The sequence below is a fragment of the Sebastes umbrosus genome, chromosome 17 (genome assembly GCF_015220745.1).
Source record: "Sebastes umbrosus isolate fSebUmb1 chromosome 17, fSebUmb1.pri, whole genome shotgun sequence".
NCBI classification, from domain to species: domain Eukaryota; kingdom Metazoa; phylum Chordata; class Actinopteri; order Perciformes; family Sebastidae; genus Sebastes; species Sebastes umbrosus.
The window spans coordinates 23,253,425-23,274,401 of NC_051285.1; the positions used below are offsets into that span (position 1 = coordinate 23,253,425).

At 42.7% G+C, this 20,977-nt stretch overlaps 1 protein-coding gene and 2 non-coding genes across 11 annotated transcripts in view; all 3 read left to right on the top strand.

Moving 5' to 3' along the window:
* Positions 1-20,977, top strand: part of abr (ABR activator of RhoGEF and GTPase) — a 150,311-nt gene that overhangs the window by 123,153 nt on the left and 6,181 nt on the right. For 8 of the 9 annotated variants that reach the window (XM_037748058.1, XM_037748060.1, XM_037748061.1 and 5 more), the window contains 3 exons: positions 19,739-19,798; positions 20,204-20,313; positions 20,550-20,689. In XM_037748058.1, coding sequence (XP_037603986.1) covers positions 19,739-19,798; positions 20,204-20,313; positions 20,550-20,689 — 310 coding nt within the window. Of the gene's footprint in view, positions 1-8,165; positions 8,746-19,738; positions 19,799-20,203; positions 20,314-20,549; positions 20,690-20,977 lie in introns of those variants that run through there. The other variant, XM_037748067.1, reaches the window with a different exon arrangement.
* trnav-aac lies at positions 15,487-15,559 on the top strand. Its single transcript has one exon. It is a non-coding gene; the product is annotated as a tRNA-Val (tRNA).
* trnav-aac lies at positions 19,124-19,196 on the top strand. Its single transcript has one exon. It is a non-coding gene; the product is annotated as a tRNA-Val (tRNA).

Genomic DNA, 20,977 nt, shown 5'->3' on the forward strand with positions numbered 1-20,977 from the left:
AAACCCGAGTTTCAGCTCGTCTCAGATTGTACGCTATAATGTTTGCCAAGGACGGGTGGATCAGTTTTAATTACAGAAAGTTCACTGTGTTGTTTAGCTGTAATTGCCTCCACTAAGGGAGTGAACAAATACGCGTTGAGCCAAGGAACAACACATTTAAATCTCGTCGGAAGACATGCAGAGCGTCAGCTGTGTCGACCTCCCTCTGTGGCAACACATCCAAGTGACTGAAATGCTAATCAAATCATAATGAAGAATTATGACTAGGGCTTGCTTGCTTTATGCAAATGTATGTATATATTTATTAATGGAAATCAATTAACAACGCAAAACTGACAGATATTGTTCAGAAACCCTCACAGGTACTGCATTTAGCATAAAAAATATGCTCAAATCATAACATGGCAAACTGCAGCCCAACAGGCAACAACAGCTGTCAGTGTGTCAGTGTGCTGACTTGACTATGACTTGCCCCAAACTGCATGTGATTATCGTAAAGTGGGCATGTCTGTAAAGGGGAGACTGGTGGGTACCAATAGAACCCATTTTCATTCACATATCTAGAGGTCAGAGGTCAAGGGACCCCTTTGAAAATGGCCATGCCAGTTTTTCCTCGCCAAAATCTGTATCATAAGTTTGGAGTGTTATTTAACCTCTTTCACTCTAGCTTTAAAACGGAGTCCGCTACAACCTAAAAATCACAAGTTGCATTAATGCGTTAAAGAAATTAGTGGCGTTAAAATAAATTTGCGTTAATGCGTTATTATTGTGTTAAATTTGACAGCCCTAATTATGACAAAAGAAATAAGAATAAACAAAGAGAGGGGCAATACACATTACAAATGGCAATTACAATCAATTTGGAGAAAGTACATGAATCACAATATGGAAAAAAATGTGAAGAACAACAACAGCTTGTATACAGAGTGTGACCTCATTGTTTGAGCGGAGGTTTGTTGTGCAGAACCTTCAGCGTTGCTGCTTCACCATTTGCTCTTGCATCACTCTGCTCCTCCACCTCTTTTGCTGCTTTGTTTCCTCTCGCTCTGTTTTTCTTTCCTGTTCTCTGTCAGTCCTCACCTGCATCCAGATTTAAGTGAAGAGAACACCAGTTCTAAAAAGGTTTTCTGCTGATTTGTGACTCAAACTACTAATAAGTAAATGTGAAGGCTTACAATAGCTGGGTCTGTTCATATCTTTTCATATCCTGAACGCTTTGTTTTTCCACCTGTCTGTCTCTGAGAGGACACACACACACACACTCCTCACCTCATCCCGACCACACCCAACAACAGACTGGAGCTACATGCTAATGAAACCTTCTCCTAGCTCCTTCCTCCTTGCTCTCCATCACCACTGTTGTTCCAAAGTGCTTAATAAGTGATGGAGTGGTTAATCTGAGGAAGATGCCCCCCATGGCTCAGATGAAAGAGAAGCAGGAATAATCTGTGGAGCACCCTGAGGCTGTGATTTCCCACCCTGCCAAACCCCCTCCCGCCTCTCTGCACTCCCATTTTAGCATCCTACAGTACCCTGAAGGACCCTCCCTCGAAAGCCTCCCTCTCACACACTCACACAGACACACACACACACACACACACCTCCTCTTTTACCCTATCTTCCCTTCCTCTTACCTAAGCTCCAGTGAAGGCAGCAGTAAAGATCAAAGAGGACGACTGGGTCATCCAGTAAACATACTTATAGAGACGGTTCGAATTAAATCAGATTGAATTATCCGCTCACAACACAGCTTGCGGCTATCAGCCTGTCATGTCGGCCTATCACGGGCCTCCGAGAGACGCACGTGATGAAAACGCAGCACTTTGTCATTTTTGATGAGTAAGTCAAATAAGCCTGAGGCCGCTTCCCCCTTTCTTTTTTGATTTCATCATCTTGTTGATAACCAAGTCCCAAAACGATGACCTTTGTTCCTCCGTTAGCTGCCTCACAGGGTTTTACAGTAACAACGTTACAATATGAATGTACGTACGTCACACACACTTTCAGAGTTACATTGTGTAGCATTGAGTTGCAGTTCAGACCCTACATGAACAAAAGGTTACTGTTAATCCTATTCGTGCATGTAGGTAGTAAAGAAACAACAAAGCCCTGTGTGTTCACCATGACAGTCAAGATACAGAGTAGCCATTAACAGTAACTGTATTTTGGTGGTGCCCATACTAGTGTGGAGTGTGGAACAACTGGCGTGCTTGCTATGCGTACAGTCTGCACGGTCACAATTTTTTGGCGATGCACACGGACGTCCACTTGGGATCCATGCAGACCCTCGACGTAATAAGCAAAATTTCCAAAATGTCAAAATAATACTTTAGCAAGCTAATACACAAGCCATCCATACATTTACCACAGGTCAGACAGGACAGGACAGAAAACAAACACAGAGAGAAAGACCCCTGCTGGGAGCTGGATTTGAGCCCAGGGCCTTCTTGCTGCGAGGAGAGCCACTGCACAGCTTCCTATTGGAAAATCTGGAGCTTTAGATCACAAGATCTTGTTAATGTCAAATAGTGAAACTTTAACTCAGGATGGAATTTCTGACTAAATTGCTTATGACATGAAAAAAAAAAGTAATTGTGGACTGCTTTACATCACACTTAAACACAGGCTTTGTTTCATGCAAAGGGAGAGAGCAGTGAAGGTCAACTAGAAAACATTTACAGGCAGATGTTTCCAGCAGCTGTACAATGTTCCCACCGTTCAGTCGCTGGGGCTTGTTGCATGACAAACGCACTAAAACACCAGACTGACTGCAGTGTCAGGACCATCCCATGTACATTAGCCAGGCGTGGATCAGATCAGAGCTGCTCCATATTCATGTCGGAGCGCCGTAGCCGTTAGATTGATCATTAATTCATCTCCGGCTCTTGAAGGTCTCTGTGATTGGCAGAGCAGTGCTGAGGCCTGCAGGAGCAGAGTGGAGGCCGGAGAATCGCAGAATCAACAGAATCCTGGTGCTTGTCAGGGAGCGGCCGCAGTCCCAGATGGAGTTTACAGTGGAAACCAGGACATGGTTCAACACTCCCTCCCCCCCCTCTCGTCTGGTCATATGGAGCGGCTTTACGAGGGGCTGTGCCACCCAGCACATCTATAATTAAGAGCCAGGACTGGTCCTGATGTCAGAGCACAGGCACTCAGGGCTGAACCATCTGCTCTCTCACCTTTTGAATGTTGGTTTTATCTTAAGTTCAAATTAACTACATTTTAAAAGTCTATTATTCTGACCAACAATACAATAGTTATTAAATTCCTTGATACGTGTCTTTTTAAAAGACCTGGTTGGTTGGTGGTTGTCCTCAGGGCACAGATTTCTAGCAATATAAGCTGTTAAAATAGAAGTAAAACTAGAATTACCGCCTTGTGGTTGTATGCCTCCGCCAACCAGTCAAGTTGCAGTTTACATCCATGTCCGTCCAAAATGTCATCACTTCATAATTTTATCCTGTTAGACATTTGTGTGAAATTGTCATAATTAGCATATCAATTCTTGTGTTATTGCCAAAAAACGTGTTTTGTGAGGTCACAGACAATTGACCACCAAAATCCAATCAGTTCATCCTTGAGTCCAAGTGGACGTTTGTTCGAAATTTGAAGAAATTCGCTCAAGGCGTTCCCGAGATACCACAAGTTTGGGACGGACGTGAGGTCACAGTGACCTTGACCTTTGACCACCAAAATCTAATCACTTCTTCCTTGAGTCCTAGTGGGCATTTGTGCCAGATTTGAAGAAATTCTCTCCTGAGATATTGCGTACGGACGGACAACTCGAAAACATAATGCCTCCGGCCACGTCTGTTGCTGGTGCGAAGGCATAATAAAAGAAAGGTGTAGTTGGTATGACCCACAGTGTCAGAGAACATAAAATACAGAGTGTCACATGGCGCAAATGAAACATAATCAACAGAAAAGGAAAACAGCCACACTGTCAGGTGATCTCTGAAGCTACATTAACACCACTGTTAGAGTTCAGCACCAAAAAAACATTTCAAGGATTACCATTTTTACTAATTACTTTTTTCTTTTCTTTCATGTTTTCTCCCATTCCCACAAGAACTCTTAATCTTATCTCCCTGTTGGACTCCCTCCTCCTCCTCATCCTCCTCCCCTACTCACATCTTTCCTTTTTTATCATTCCCATGTCTCCCAAGCTCAAGGCCCCACACAGTTCATCCTCTCATACCGTTAATTTATCTCTACAGTACCTTTTTATCTATGTGAGCGAGCGCCTTTGTAGGAAAATAAGGGCCTGTTATTCCTCCCATCTTACGCACAGAAAAACCCATCCAACCAGCTAAACCAGAGAGTGTGCCTCCAACAAGATCCAGGCAAATATTATCCTGGCACATCGCTATCCTGTTATTATTTTTGCATTTAAATGTCACGTATGGAGTAACTGTGGGTTGTGGCGAACTGTGTGCAGAACTGTTGGGACTGTTTAAATGTGTGTGGAGTTGGTGTGAGCCCACAGTATTCTGGGTTAACATGTCTGCATGTGCTGTATGTTTTTAACGCCATAAATAGTGCATGAGCTGACAGTAGACGTGGAGTTGAGCACGGGATGTATGAATGTACAATATGTGTTTGCGTTCTTCCGGCTAAGAGAGTGCATACATTTGTGCGTTCACTCCATGAGTTTTCTGATGTGATATGTTGTGAAGTGATGGACTCTGGTTGACCTGGTAGTATAGACGCCTGATCGCTGCTGCTACTACTCTAAAGATGAACTGTGTGTGACTGCGGGGTGTTTGTGAATCGAGCGTCTTACCTGGTTGACCAAAAGGATCAATATCATGGTTGTGGATATAAAGAGATATAGAAGAAAGTAACATAGGAGTATACATAAGGAAACAACGGAGAAAGTGAAGATGCTCCTGGTGTGCGAGGAAAAGAGGGTTTGCTGATGACCTTTTGTTGGGCGGTTGCACTGCTGTCAGTATCTTTTGACTTCCATTCTTTCTTGACAGTTAAAAGGAAAGCCAACAGCCAAAAAAAAAAATGCATGCATGTGCAGAGAAAAGTTACAATTAAGGCTACACATGGCTGGGAAGAAATATGGGATTTGCTGCATTATGTGAAATGTAGGGCTGGGGCCAAAATCTTCCATCAGGATATAGGTCTTTTCATATCGCAATAAGAATATATACCACGATATAGCATGTTCTCTGCTAAGTCAATAAATAAAAAATAGTCTAGTTGTATTTACTTATTTATTAAGAACCTTAGTGCAAACTGAACATACAATAAACAGTTTCAAGTGAAATTATAGAGGAAAAATAAATGAAATAAACTGAGTGGTAATGTCAAGTGTGATTATTGTGACTATTTTTTTAATGATATTACCTCAAAATAGAGTATTTCATATCAGATTTTCTGAGAAATTTAAGTTAGTATGTGCTTGTTATTATCAATTTAGATGACGTAGTTATCACGATATCGCGATATATCACTTCATCACGATATGATTCCATTGAAAGACAATAAATTATCATATTGAATTATCGCCCAGCCCTAGTGTAATGTAGTTTTTCGGAACTTCACTACTGTAGGTATTAAAAGACAGGATATTGGCCTCTGCTGCATCAATTTTGAATATTCTTTTTACAATGCGTCTCTTATGAGTCCTCCGACTTTACCTAAGTTCAATACTAAATTACTGGTGTTTCCCTTTAAGGCAGTGTAGCTTTCACGTGTCTCCAGTGGAGCTCCTAATGTTGGGCACCTGATGATTATGATCTTTTTGTTCTGCTTATGTTAGTTTCTTTGATGCATGCACACATATAGCCTATAATGCTTAACATATACAGTTCAAATATACCATCTATTCCTGTGTTCTCTCTCATCTTACCCCAAAATATCTCCCGTGTCCCCGTGGTTTTGTTCCCACCCATTTCCAAAACATGGTTTTCCCAGACATTCCTTCCCAGTTGTGACGCATAGTGTGTACGTCTCATCGTTACGAACTCTGGGAGTTAAAAATACTCTGTGGCGAGGGTTGGCTGAGGTCTCTTCCATACTTACCCCCCTCCTCCTACATTGTTGGTCACAAAGTCAGACATACTGGCTGTCCTGCTCACCCTTCCTATCTGCTCTCTGTTATATCTTCACCACAGAACACACAATAACCCACATCTTCTTACATCATGGTATCATACTGTCTGAGGCTCCTCGCGACGACACGATGACTCTGTTTGGTTTGTTGAGATGTGTTTAGAGGACTATACTCTGCTAGTAGCTGCTGTTTTAGAGGGCATATAGAACAGAGAAATCATTAAATGCTGATGTAGGATATCAATAATCAACTTTAGTCATGTTATTATTGAAGAAGATTTCCTCGGTCATGGATTAAATCAATAGTTGAGGGTTCACACAGTAAGCAGAGAAGGATATTTGGCGGGAAAACAGTTTATTTCGGAGCACATATTTATCCATCTCACTCCTAGTAAACACAGCTGTGCCCCACCATTTCAGCAGATCAAGGAAATTGTGTACCGTGCTCCTCGCTTCTTATCTGAATCTCTTTATGAATCACTGTACAATCAGCAGGCATCAGTCTACCTACCAGTAGACTCTGAATCACAGCTACCCTTCAGTCTGTTCTGCAGGTTTTAAAATGCAGCCTCGTGTCTGTAACCTTTCCCCAGCAGAATATTTTTCCCCTCTTAATTCAAATAGGATAGGACACGGCAGATGGAGATGGAGTTTGACAGGCGTACACAGACTCCCCCTGCCCCTATCGATCCATTATACAGAGAGCAATACGCCTTTTTAAGAGCAGCCAGCTCCGGCTGTCCTGTTGAATAAAGATGGGGATGCGCTCTGCCTGCGCGTCTCCCAGGATGTTGCGAGCGGGCGTGCTTGTGGAGAATCAGAGAACTGTAAGAGCGTGGTGAGGAGAAGTCATCTGCACAGAGAGGCGCGGTAACAAGCACTCAGACACAGAGGAAGAGGAGGAGGAGGAGGAGGAAAGGGGTGGAAAGAGGAGGAAAAGGGTGGAAAGAGGAGGAAAAGTGTCATCTTTTGAAAGGAGATGACAATGTAGAAGCTTTTAAAGCCTCGAAGATTTCCGCTGGGATGATGTCTTCCACTGTTTTAGCACCCGATTCGACCGTTATCATGCCATTAAATAGGTGTTATCAGCTGCTGTAAGCACCATAGATGTGGGTCATTCGGGACCTACTACACCTACAGTACTACATTGTGGAAGTGAAAGTGAAACTTAAAAGCAAGTGAAAGTGAAACTTAAAAGCAACACGTTCTAACATGTTGTAAAACTGAATTAAATATCACGTTTTGAACACAAACAAAAAGGCTTCTTGAGGTTTAGGCAAAAAAAAAAAAAAAAAGTTACTTTTTGGCAATAAAACTACAACTTCTTTAGGTTTAGGCAAAAAAACTACAACTTCTTTAGGTTTAGGCAAAAAAACTACAACTTCTTTAGGTTTAGGCAAAAAAAAACATTGTATTTTGGGTTAAAAATAACTATGAGCACAAAGACAACTACACATTGTTGGTTTCACGTGGGATGCAAACTTCGGTCTCCTGGGTGAAAGCCTTGTGTTTTGTGTCCCATCCATCGTCCCCAATCTCCACACCTTATAGAGTTTCACACTGTCTATACTACAGCACTTGACTTCCGCTTCTGCTCTGTTCTTTTATACCTACTAGTGGGTGTAGTAGGCCCCTATTGACCCACATCTATGGTGCTTATAGCAACTGATAACATCTATTTTGATAGCCTGACAACAGTCCGATCGGCTGGTTTTAGACACAAATATTTAGCATTCATTACCTGGCTACTTTAAAGTTTCACACCTTCTCTAGTACATCTTCCTCTTCATTACATTCCTCTCTTTACTCACTTCCTGAGTGTGCTGACCAGCTCTGGGAAAGGTTGACAAGGGGTCAAAGCACTGAAGTAAACACAGTGCAGCATTTAGCGGTCCCTCCCTCCCTCTCTCTTTCACTCTCCCTCTCTCTCTCTCTCTCTCTCTCTCTCTCCCTCCCCTGCTTCTCATTTCTCATTGAATGTTTATTGCTCCCTCCTCCCCTCTCTGGAGGTGTGTCCATCAACATCTGGAGAAGCGGGGCCGCTCAGTGACAACGGGAGCTCATTCACTCCCCGATCTCCCTCCCTCCCTCCCTCCCTCCATCCTCTCTCTCTCTCTCTGTGCCTCGCTCTAGCGCTCTGTATCTGTGTTTGCCGTTGTGGAAGTCAGACTGCAACAGCAAGGAGATGTTGGCAGCTGACTGTGGAACGAGCTCACAGAGGAATTGTTATCAGGCTTATCAAGGAGACCATGGCAGCATCTTGTTCTACTCCCTTTCATCACTCTTCCCTTTTTTGAAGCATCAGCTGTGAGAGACTTTTTTTTCTTCTTCTTTGCCTGGTGAATTCCCAGAGCGGTTCTCCACCACCTGGTGTGGTGATCAGCGAGAGGTTACTTGGGGATCCATCCTCCCCTGTCCTTGTCGTTAAGCGGCGTATACTCTCCCTCCCTCCACCTGTGTTTTGGTGGAAAGAGGCACTCAAAGGCTTTCAGGATGACGGAGATTCTAGTGTCGGATGTAAACTTGAACTCGGTGTGCGAGCGCCTGGAGCAGCACTGCTGCGTGGACCAGAACCAGCACAATCTGTCCAGCCAGCCGCAGACCCCGGTGCTCAAGAGGCACAGCAACACCGGGGCCAAGCTATGGGGCCGCGTCCGCAGCAAGCTGCTCAGACAAAAGGTCTCACGCTGACATCTGCACACACATACACATGTCACATACACACACAGGCTGTGTTTCCTCTCTTATCATTTGTTCTCTCCTATTCATCACCGTGTCACTTCCATCTGTTTGCTCTGCCTCTCCTTTATGCTCAGTGGATCCCTCTCTCCATGTGCGTGCGCTCTCTCCCCGGGTGTCTTTCATTCACTATTGTTCTTATCTGATGGCTCTATTGACTGCAGTGCAGGCAGTGATGTAGTGCCACATTAAAAGGAGGCTAAACTGTGACCTGCCGTAACACAAGCCACAGTAAACGGAAACATCATCTTTTTTTAAGGAAAGCCTTACTGCTTTTTTTCCCCTTCCTTAAATTATCTTAAATAGATAACATCTATTTGATGTGACTTACTGTAATGCATACTGTACCAGGGCTACAACTAATGATTTTCATTATCTATTAATCTGCAGAATATTTTCTTGATTAATTGTTTAGTCTATAAAATTTTAGAAAATAGGTGATGTGTTGTTTTGTCAGTCCAAAACCCAAACATATTCACTTTAATATGATATAAAACAGAGAAAAGCAGGTAATCTCCACATTTGAGAGGCTTGAAAACAGCATTCTCTGACATTTTTGCATGAAAAATTACCTAAACGATTAATTGATTATCAAATAGTAATCAATTATTTTTCTGTCGATCGACAAGTCGTTGCAGCTCTATACTGTACATATTTGTTACTAAGCCTTGTGTCCGCTTTGAAAAGTGGTTAGTGTACCTGATGTTAACATAGTGATAAATAGCACAGATCCTTGGAAGGCTTATTACACACCTGGATACTGGACTGTACAGTATAATGGGGAAAATCACTTAAAAAAAACACTGCTTTAATGGATGAGACCATCTGTTTTACATGAATTTCCTCCCTACTGTCACATACCTAAGCCACTAATGATGAGTAAATGGTATTTCCAGCTTAACTGTGTTGGTCATGAGATGATTCAGTATCAGTTTAGCTCCCCCTGCTGTGCATTTTTAGTATTGTCCTCCTCTGGATGAGCTGATCTGATGCCCTTTTGGCATTTCAAGCACAGATTCCTACTAATTAACTGTCACATTATCCCAAATAGCCTCAGAAACATGCGTCTAGCATAGTAGCATCAGGGTGTTTTAATACATTTAACATTGTGAGGGTAAATTTTGATTCAACTTTGACATTTTTTTCAAGTGTGAAGCCAATTATCAGCAGTTTCTCAGTGTTTCAAAGTGTTTTGTTACTCATAAACTATTGGTATTTCATTGTGTTGATGTATGAATTCTTAAGCGTGATCTTGTTTTTGCACTTCAGGTGGTCGGTTGAAATAATGCAAACAAATGAGGGTTGCTATTATAGGATTAAGGTTCATTCAGAAAGGGCAATAACATTCAGGTTGGACTGAGTGACCCTTGTGTTGAGGGATCTGTTACCCAAAGATGGGTGCACACACACACACACACACACTCAGGTCTGGTATGGCGTAGTTTGAATGCAGCTTCTGGATTGTGACTCATGCGTGGGAGCAGGAAAATGGTTCCATCTTTTTTTTTTTTTTGCTGCTCCAGATGCTTTTTGTATGTGAAAGATAGAGAAGAAGCACGGGAGCCTGCTTTGCTTCTATGCATAGCTCTGCACACGCAGCTAAAACCATGACTCATTTTTTTTTTATTATTATTTCACTGTGTTTGCACATGTTTATTCAGCGGTCCTCCTCGTCTTCATCACGAGTGCATCGCCAGCATTTTAAGCTGTAATGTGTGTGCATAATAAACTGGTTTCAGGACAAAGAATCCAGGTTGAGAGTCGGCTTGACCTTTGCTTCAGTGCTTTCCATTATTCAACAGGAAGTTTTGACCGCTGGTTATAGTGAGCGGCATGAAACAGGGATTACATACTAAGCTCAGACTTTACTGCATCGACCTGCACAGGTCCTTTATTGATTCTCCTCTCTGTACACACACGTCTCTGTGTCTTGAGGTGTCCAGATTTGTCTACTTCACAGTTAGCTGCATGTGATCCTGCCCCCCCAGAAATGCTCCGTGAAATCCCATTCATCCTTTCATTCATTTTCAGTGTATTGGTTCTTTGAATGGAAGGTTTTATGACTGAACTTGTGCTGCAAGTTTTTTCTGTGCTCGTTTGCCTTTTGATCCTATCAGCTCTTCTACAATTCTCCCTTTCTTCTCCCTCCCCGTCCTGCATTCCTGCCTCTACATGGCAGTTGATAGCGATTGAGAGGCGATGATGTTAAATCCTTGTCTGATACAGTAACATGACAGGCTGCCTGCGGGTCTTTAAAACAATCTGAAATCATCAAAATCTGTCTAAAAAGTATTTTTTATATTAACACAGGACAGGATTAATGCAGTGTTTTTCATCACATATACTATTATAAAAACAGTTGCACATTATTTCCTATTAATCATATTTTTCTCTAATCTGTCCATTCATCATTTTAATAATATAATCAGTAGGGCTGTCAATCAATTAAAATATTCGATCGTGATTAATCGCATGATTGTCCATAGTTAGTTGTGATTAATCTCACATTTTTTATCTGTTCAAAATGTACCTTAAAGGGAGATTAGTGAAGTGTTTAATACTCTTATCAACATGGGAGTGGGCAAATATGCTGCTTTATGTAAACGTATGTATATATTTATTATTGGAACTCAGTGAACAACATAAAACAATGACAAATATTGTCCAGAAACCCTCACAGGTACTGCATTTAGCATAAAAAATATGCTCAAATCATAACATGGCAAACTCAACCCATAGAACCCATTTTCATTCACATATCTTGAGGTCCGAGGTCAAGGGACCCCTTTGAAAATGGCCAAAATCTACTTTGAAATTTGTCTTTAATTCATCTTCAAATATGAAATGTAACTTTTTAAAAACATGCACCCATTATGAGGAAGAGCGACTTCCAGTGTTTTCAAAGAATTATTGAAAGGTGCAGGGAATGCAGTCTTTGTGTGCATCTGTGGCATGCATGGTGATGTGTTCAGGGTGCTGAGAGGAATGTGGATGTTAGAGGATGCGTGAGGGTATGGGGAGTACAGTACACCGGGGAATTGTCCTCCCTCCTTCAGCCTAAAGCGCCACCTAATTAAGGCCCGGTGTGATGAGACGGGAGGCTGGCTGGGAACACTAATTAGACTAGAAGCAGACATAATGTATTGTACTTAAAAGTACGTGTCCCAGCGAAAGAACAAATGATGATTAAGCCGTCGCTCGGCTGTAGTCTGGGGTTTGTGGCTGTGTGTTTAACATCCTGTTCTTTCGGCTGATGACCTGTTTGCTGGGCAGGTTTTGTTTTTACTTTCTTTGTGGAGTTACAGCTTAGTGGGTAGAACAATGGAGCTGTCGTGCCGGCTTAGCCGCGGAAGAGAATCAGATCCAACCATTATCATCGGCCTCATCCCACCTCTCGCCCCTGCTGCATTTTAGCCCACATACCAAATGATGCTCTTCCATTTGAGTATGTTGATTAGTGCAGATGAGATATTAAGGTTTCATCCCTCCTGCGTGCATAAAATGCCAGCCCGTCCCCTAATGGCCTTTTTATATAGGCCACATAAATCTCCGTCTGTCCCCGCCGGAGGGCATAGCCCTTTATTGGCCCCAATCCATCCCCCCCGTGCTATTGGTTAATGAGCTCCAGGAGGGGAGCGGCAGGTGAGTAAAGCATTCTCAGGTTCATACCCATGATGACCCCCCTCTTGGATGGGTCCAGACTCATCACTTCTGGCCATATGCAGGGTGGCTTTAATCTCTGCAGGGTGACAAAGAGACATTAATCATCTAATTAGGTGGTGAGAGTCGGGAGACTTTGGGCTTCTGGTATGTTCATCCTATGCTTTAACAGTGGTCTTGGCTTAAGTTATGACTGGAAAGTTGTTAGGGCAAACAGTTCCACATAGAGAGGATGACTCGGGCTTACCCAGCCCATTCCTAGGGCGTCATATACCAACGCTTTGTAATGGCCGTCGGCGTTCAACACCAACGCACATGGCACCCTTTAGCATTGTATTTTTGTTTAATTCACAACATTAAGCGTGTATTTAAAGTGACGCTGAGGGGTCTGACAAAGCGTCAGTATGTGAGGAGTTGGGACGTGAATTCATGGAATTTGAAACGTTGATCTGAAATAGTCAAAGACAACCAGTTTAGGACTTGTTTTGCTGGTTTGTTTCAGTGGTTTTTGGTTTTCTGAAAGTTTTCTTCTCAGCTAAAATTACCGAACCAGGAAGAGGTTGCTTTTTTTAGCTCATGGGAGCGCTCCAACTTAGTAATCAAAACTCTCTCTCCAGAAAAAGTTGGTGAACGTTACATCAGAACCGAAGCGAGACCTCTGATCATCGTACTGGCACCTGCTCCAAGACTGACACATCTTACTCCACTGAGTACACATACGAAGAGATGATCTAATGGCTTGCTGCTAGTGGTAAAGATCACAAACAACCTGAGTAGTGAAGTAATGAGCTAGCCCACGACTACGTAACGTCCCCAGAAGAGTGAGAGAAAAACATGTCCAAAACAAACATGAGGGTTCATCAGAGGACAAAAATGCGACTTAGATCCCAGTCTCTTGATAGCATATGTGAGTTTTTGTCACTGCTGCACCAGATTAAATCAGAAATGTTGGTGGTTAGTCTGTATGACAATGGAACAAAGCAGTGTTTGCATCTGTGACTTCGCCATGCGGGTTTTATATAAGAGCTGAAGGCCTGGAATGGGAGCAGACAGTTAGTATTACTCCAGGGAAGCTGAACATCACAAAAAAAATAGCAACATGAAGAGGAAATCATATGAGAATTGAGTGTTTTAAGGAAAAAACGTGAAAGCATTATTTATTGAATGAATGAAGTGCTTGTGTTCAACTCAAATCCAGAGCATTAAAGGGATATTTCACTCTTTCTCTGCTCCTAAGTGTAGGATAACTCCTGATTCTGTGTGCAGGCTGCAGGCAGAGTAGCGTTGCATAAGTGTAATACGCATCTGTGTGTTTCTGTTTACGAGCCCTATAAGAGACTCACACTCTGCCCGCAGAGATGCAAAACTACTCTGCAAATCACAACCCTCTGCCGGCTGAAAGCCCCCGCCGATTGGCTCAAACGAGGAAGTGAGGGACGAAGGCAACATGGCAACCGACCTCACATGGCCGCGGTGACATCAGCAGCTGTTGAGTAAAGAGGCCTCGCTATCACTGATGCACATATAAACACTGTGCGTATTCATGCGTCTAAAAATAGTCATGCAGCTTGTACTCTATGAAACAAATATACACTGCCGCGTGATGCGTTAGCTGGGGGAAAATCATGGCACAAACACTTCCTGTAATCCTGCTAAAAACCAAGGAGCCGTGCAGTTCGAGCTGCGTTCTAATTAAAGGACTAATAAAAAGCTTTCTGCAGCTGAATGAATATTTAATCAGCCAGAGAGCAGCAATGTGAAAACTGGCGATGAAACACAAAGGACAAATTAAGCAGAAATTCATTAATTTAGCATATCAAACGATCAAGTTGTGTTTTGAATATCGTTGCCAGCATGCATTAACTCTCCAGCACAGCAATAATGGGCTAATTAAGTGTGTAGGGATTTTATTATCAAAGGCTTTAAACATCATTTCAGTAACTTGACTTGTTGGCACAATTTCTTTTGCTGTTTCAGAACACACTTTTTGTCTCAGAACTATTTACATAATCATCACTAGTTTTTCAAGAAATATATATTCATACACGTGCAGGAAGTATCCAAACTACGCACTTAACTGCAACCCGATGATTAAATCTGGGTAACATACGATTTAGGGCTGTCAAAGTTAACGAGATAATAACGCGTAAACACAAATTCATTTTAACGGCTCTCATTTCTCATTAAAGCGACTTGAGATTTTTAGATTGTAGCGGGTTTAAAAGAAAGAAAAAAGAAAAGATACTGGCATCATATGAAACTACAAAACCCAAGAAATTCATTGGTACCAGCCATGTAATACTAGCTTGTTGTGAAGGAGGTTAAATAATGCTCCAAAGTTACGCTAAATTTGGGAGAGGAAAAACTGTCATGACCATTTTCAAAGGGGTCCCTTGACCTCTGACCTAAAGATATGTGGATGAAAATGGATTCTATGGGTACCCACAAGTCTCCCCTTTACACACATGCCCACTTTGTGATAATCACATGCCGTTTGGGGCAAATCATAGTCAAGTCAGCACACTGAAACAGAAAACCCAAAATGTATAAAAATACTTTTTGGTAACATATTGTGTGCATTTTTTACTTTCTTGTCAGTAAAGAATGCTTTGGTGTCTAATATCCTGATGGATGGATCATACCACTGAGGGGCCCACAGTGGTATGATCCATCCATATGCCGAACATGCTCATATGGGACCTTATGCACGGTTCTTGCATGGCCCCTTGGCAATACATGTGCTCTTTTTCTATCAAATCAAGACCCTGGAGATGTATATATTATTTTCCTGCTGTAGTGTTGTTGCATGTCCTGAACGGCATCCCTGAAGTCTCCTGTATGTTTTGTAGTTAAATGTAAACAGCTCCAGAGGGCTGCAGACCTCTGACCGTCCCGCTGTGTCAGTCTGTTGCTGCTGTCAGTCTCCTAGAGGCTACAGGAGCGTGGCTCACATGTCACATGCCTGCGAAGAAGGAGGGCAGGATTATGTTTAAAGAGCGGGGGGGGGGGAGCAGCCAGCTAGTTCCCGTAGTGTAGTGGTTATCACGTTCGCCTAACACGCGAAAGGTCCCCGGTTCGAGACCGGGCGGGAACAGCACTTTTTCATCTGAAGAAAGCAGGTGGTGTGTTTCTTTTTGAGCAAAATAAGTCGAGGAACAGAGGTTGCCGTCGGTTGTGTGTGAACAATGTTGTTCTTTGTTGTATGAGGTGATTTAATGGTTAATAAAAAAGGCAAACTGTTCACAAATAACCATATCTGTGACTAGTTTGTTTAGAATAAGCGTTTCTTAACTGATCTCTTTTATGCCAGATTTTCGATGTCAAGCCTCCAGTTTTGGTTATCAAATTCTCAGAAACGCTTTCAAACGATTCTTTTCACCCAAAAGGCTGAACCACCACATATCTCTCTGTGAATCATTATAAAGAGAGCTGAACCGACTTGCTTTTCTGCACTGTGTGTAAGAAAGACAGACCATGTGGCAGCTGAACAGCATGACTTATCTTATCTGCTTTGTTCTGTCCCTGTAGATCAGTCAGGGCGAAGTACAGGCTGTATGTACATCCTGGCTCACGGGTGTCTGCTTCTTCTTTTGAAGTTAAGACTCGTGGTCGTGATATATTCTGCTCCGCCTGACTGACAGAACCAGAGGCAGGAAAAGATACTGAAAGGAACCATCAGTATTCTATAGGGCCTAAAGGTGGGCCACATCACATGGCAGCCACATGCCTCCTGTTGCATCAGATGTTCAAACACACCAAAGAGTGATGACATGAGAATGTATGTGTGTGTGTGAGCATACAGGAGTCACGTTTAGTATGCCATGCACAGAGTGGAGAGACCAGCTGAGCCCCAGACCTGGTACACACTCATACACGTACAGTGTGAGCTCCTAACAGAACAATGAGTTCCCATATAACAGAGCGTCATGCTGGTTGAATGGCTCTGTCCTCCGCACACACACATATTTATTGCATTCTATATAAGGAAAAAAGATTCAAGTGTGTGCCCCAACTGGAATGCGTACAAATCCGAGTACACAACGGTCCGCTAGGTTTGAAGTATTTCCGTGCTTTGCTCCGGGGCTGCAGTCGTATATCCTTAGATAGTTTTCACGGTCCTACAAAGAGAGCTTTGCCACTGGAGGGAGGCGATCCTAATCGGAGACATATTAGCCTAGGATGTCTCTAAAAAAAGACATGAGACGCTCGTTCGAAATCCCATTCAATCATTCTTATGAACGGAAATCAGTCATTGCCCTTCTCATCTTTCTGGAGTGAGATGAAAGGGGATTAAAGCTCTGCTGGTTTGATTCATGCGGGTCCTTCAAAGGGCTGAAAAGGTCTTAAAATACAGTAAACAGAAGCACCTTGGTAGCCGGCAACATCCTGGGTTTGATTCTGGCCTTGGGACCTTTGTTGCATGTCATGCCCCTCTCTCTCTCTGTCGCCTCGTTTCCAGTCTGCCTCGACTAGGGCTGCCTCCTCTTAGTTGACTAATCGTCGTTTTGGTCTTAGTCAGCTAGGATTTCTTTGTGCAGAAACTCAGTTTTTGTGGTTGAGGACAGCCTGAGCCTCGACGCTGTCATCTGTCTAATAAAGGCAAGAAATGCCCCCAAAAAATAATCTTAATAATTACAGTAAATAAGAGTGAGTAGAAGTGAGGCCTTAAAATATATTCTTAGTAGTCCTGTAGTATCTTATTTCCCTTAAAAACACCCCTAAAAGTACAGTGCGTAGGATTTGGCAGCCTCTAGTGGTGTGGATACTGAGTACCCCTCTCGCTCAGAGGTCATCCTTACCATAATAACACTACTTTAGGAGCAACGGCAGTCAGACGGTGCCTGGCAGTACCACAGTTTTGCACTCTGCGGCTTACGTTACCGCAGCTTCACAAGCGTGTCAGAGAACTACGGTGGCCTTCAGGTAACTTAAAAACACGAAAGGCTCTCTCTAGAGCCAGAGTTTGGATTGTCCGTTCTGGGCTACTGTAGAAATATGGCGGAGCAACATGGCAGACTCCGTGAAGAGGACCCGCTCCCTATGTAGGGCTCATTCTTAGCTAATGAAAACACAACAATTCTTAGTTTCAGGTAATAATACACTAATGACAACATAGTTGTGAATATTATATCCCATTTCTGCTAATAGATCTCCAGAAATGTTACACACAAAATGCAGTAAATAAAGTGAGGCTTTAAAATATATTCTTAGTAGTCCTGAATCTTATTTGCCTTAAAAACACCCTTAATTCCTTTGTGTCATTTCCTTCTATGTCCATACTGTCCACCTTCAGATCGTCGCTGCATGCAGTCACATTTAGTCCCCGCTGTGTTACCTGCTGTCCTCTTCCTGTCACCTCTCTGGCTGAGCTGTCACTCAGGATAAAACCTTAAATCCTCCTGCCGCTCTGTTCAAATCAGCCGACTGGACACATCCACCGATGAGTCACAATTCATTTCCAAGAAAGCCGTCTCTTGTCATGCAACCCTTCTCCTGACATTTAGTTCATAATTCTGAGTGTAATATTTATATAAACTAAGTTCTGTTGAGGCCTTTTAGCCAAACTGTTTGCAGTCATCTATTAAAACCTTTAAACCAACTCATTTTTAATAAAAAAGGAGCCCAGTTGAGGATACAGTTTTGAGACAGGTCAATGAGTGTAACCACTGCCTGTAAAGGCTCCTCTCTGTTTTTACAACCCTACTGCAGTGCATTCATTTTTAATCAGCTTTTCTTTTCTTTTTTTAAATTAGCAGAGGGTAATAGGAAGGAAATAGGTTGTTTTTTCACTGAGTCTACTTGGAGGGGTTACAGGAGCAGCAGCGAGTCCTGGATCTTTGCCCAGCTCTCTTCTAGGCAGTAGCTGTGTAAAGACCCAGTTGCAGTGATTACCTGTCCCTCGTCTCAAACCCAAACCCTGCTGGGAAAACAGGCTTTAACGATAATAGGAATGCGTGAAACCGATGCCAAATGGCCTTTTTACGAGGTAATGAAATACTCTCACTGAGAACTTTTAATGGCTGCAGCCTAATGCTGACAATAAGAGAAGTGTGCTGCCCGTGTGCTCACCCAGCAATCATTATTTTCCTCTAAGTTGAGCACATCACCATGCAGGGTTGTAATGACACAACTGTGTGTAGCGCAAACAGCCTATAAAAAAGGCATTAGCTTGTTGTGGCCTCACGCAGCGGGCACGCACTCCTGGAGACTTAAAGCAACAACAGGCTGCCATCTATCATGTCTCAGAGGGCATCATGGGACGTGGGATCCAGACTTTGAGAATGTGTTGCGGTGAAGCGTCTGAGCAGATCTGGAGCCCCCGTTGGACCCCCGAGAGACTGTTGAGGGTATATGTGGTAAACATAAGTGGCGTTTTTCTTTCCCAAAGTAGACTTAGTGACTGTGCTGTTGTGAAGCAGCACAGGCCACAACAACAGCTTGATCTGGTTAGAAAATAGAACTCTGGACTCAGTGAATATTAATCACAGTTTGAAAGTGCCTTCCCTCACCTTTAGACTGGGTCAGCTGCAGCTTTGCCTTTCTTACTCCAACATTTACACGGTCACTTGTGGGTTATAGACATTCCCTCAGTAAGGGTTTCTCAATGCAGGCTTCAAGATTGTGTTTATATTTGTTGTTTGTTTGTAAGGCACAGCCAGTTCCCGTAGTGTAGTGGTTATCACGTTCGCCTAACACGCGAAAGGTCCTCGGTTCGAAACCGGGCGGGAACAGCACTTTTTAATCTGAAGAAAGCAGGTGGTGTCCAAGTCCTGAAGTCACGAGTCATTGGTGTTAAAGTCCAAGTCGAGTTGCAAGTCTTTGTGATTTTGTTAAGTCTAAAGTCATCAAATTTGGGACTCAAAACCCACACCTCTGTACTGTTCATTTAAAAACACCCTCAAATGACAAATTTGTCTGGTAATTCACACTAAGAAGGTAAAAGCTGGCTTCCTTTTTTGTTTTTAGTAGAACAAAACATACACGATTTATGTAGGAAAAGCGTTTTGTTGAACCTGTTTTGGTGGCTCGACTCTGGTGTGATACCAGATAGAAACCCTCAACTTCTTGTGCTTGCCAGAGAAAACCTGTCATGCTGGCTTGGAATTAATAAATTAAGCAAACAGTTTCCTTTGTGCTGAATGTGGTCGTGACTCTTTATTGTTCTCATAATGCTATCCTGCAGAAATATGACTTTTCCATGGCGATAATTGACGCCCTTATTTGGTCAAAAGCCTATCACCTAACGTCTTTCTGTCCCTGTTGTGTCTTCCAGCTGGATCCTCAGACGGTGCAGTCCAAGAACTGGCACATGGACGTCATAGAGATGAACGGGGTAAGACACAAGCTATTTCTACTCTAGCTTACATTATGACCTATAAATGTTGTAATGAGATGTGCTGTGTTTGGCACACCGTGTCCTCTTACATCCCTGCAGGAAGGCAAAGTGAGATTTAGGATACGTGTTGGTGTTCTCAAAAGTATGGAAATTTGTGTACGCACAGATATTTGATAAAAATAATTTTAGTCGGTGTAAGAGAAAAACAAATATCTGTTTGGCCGTATTGTTTACAATGAAATCCACATGTTTAGTTTGAAGATGTTGGATATTAAATTTCAGTGTCAAAACCTCTAAATCTCAATGAAAACAAAGGCAAAGGTTCACGAGGGTCCCAGCGTCCACTTCTGGCTCCTTAGAGCAGCTCAGTTTACTTTAGCTGTGTTGTTTGTTCATCGTCAGATCAAAGTGGAATTCTCCATGAAGTTTACGAGTCGGGACCTCAGCTTGAAGAGAACGCCGTCCAAAAAACAGAGCGGGGTGTTTGGAGTCAAAATCAACGTGGTGACGAAGTAAGTGTGTTCCTGTTATTGAGGCCAAAATGGGCTGTTAACCTTCCGATACATTTTCAATAAAAATAAAATAAAGACTTTGTGCCACTTTATACACATTCATTAGCTAACAAACTAAATTCCTCTGACATGGATATGGACAACGAAAAGGCCCAGAGATGTTTTCATGTCCACAACGGTAAATCTGTACACCATCAGAGAGGTAACGTGTGTGTAACTGCCGTTCGCTTCCACAGGCGCGAGCGCTCCAAGGTGCCTTACATCGTCCGTCAGTGCATTGAGGAAGTGGAGAAGAGGGGGATCGACGAAGTGGGAATCTACAGGATCTCAGGGGTGGCCACCGATATCCAGGCCCTCAAAACAGTATTCGACACCAGTAAGACTCCACTCTCTCTCTCTCTCACTATCCCATCATCTTGACCGGAGAACTAACAATATTTGTTTACCAGCACTGTGCAGTTCCAACAGATAACATTATAGAAACCAGAAACAATAATACAGATGAATAGGATAAAAAAACAAACTAATAGATACCACCAAGAAACTTCTCCATTTGATTACTTATATTAAGACAATTATTTTTTGTATTACAAGTTTTCTAAAATATTATGTTTATATATGCAAATGAGGATTATTAATTGGGCAGCAGTAGTTCAGTCCATGG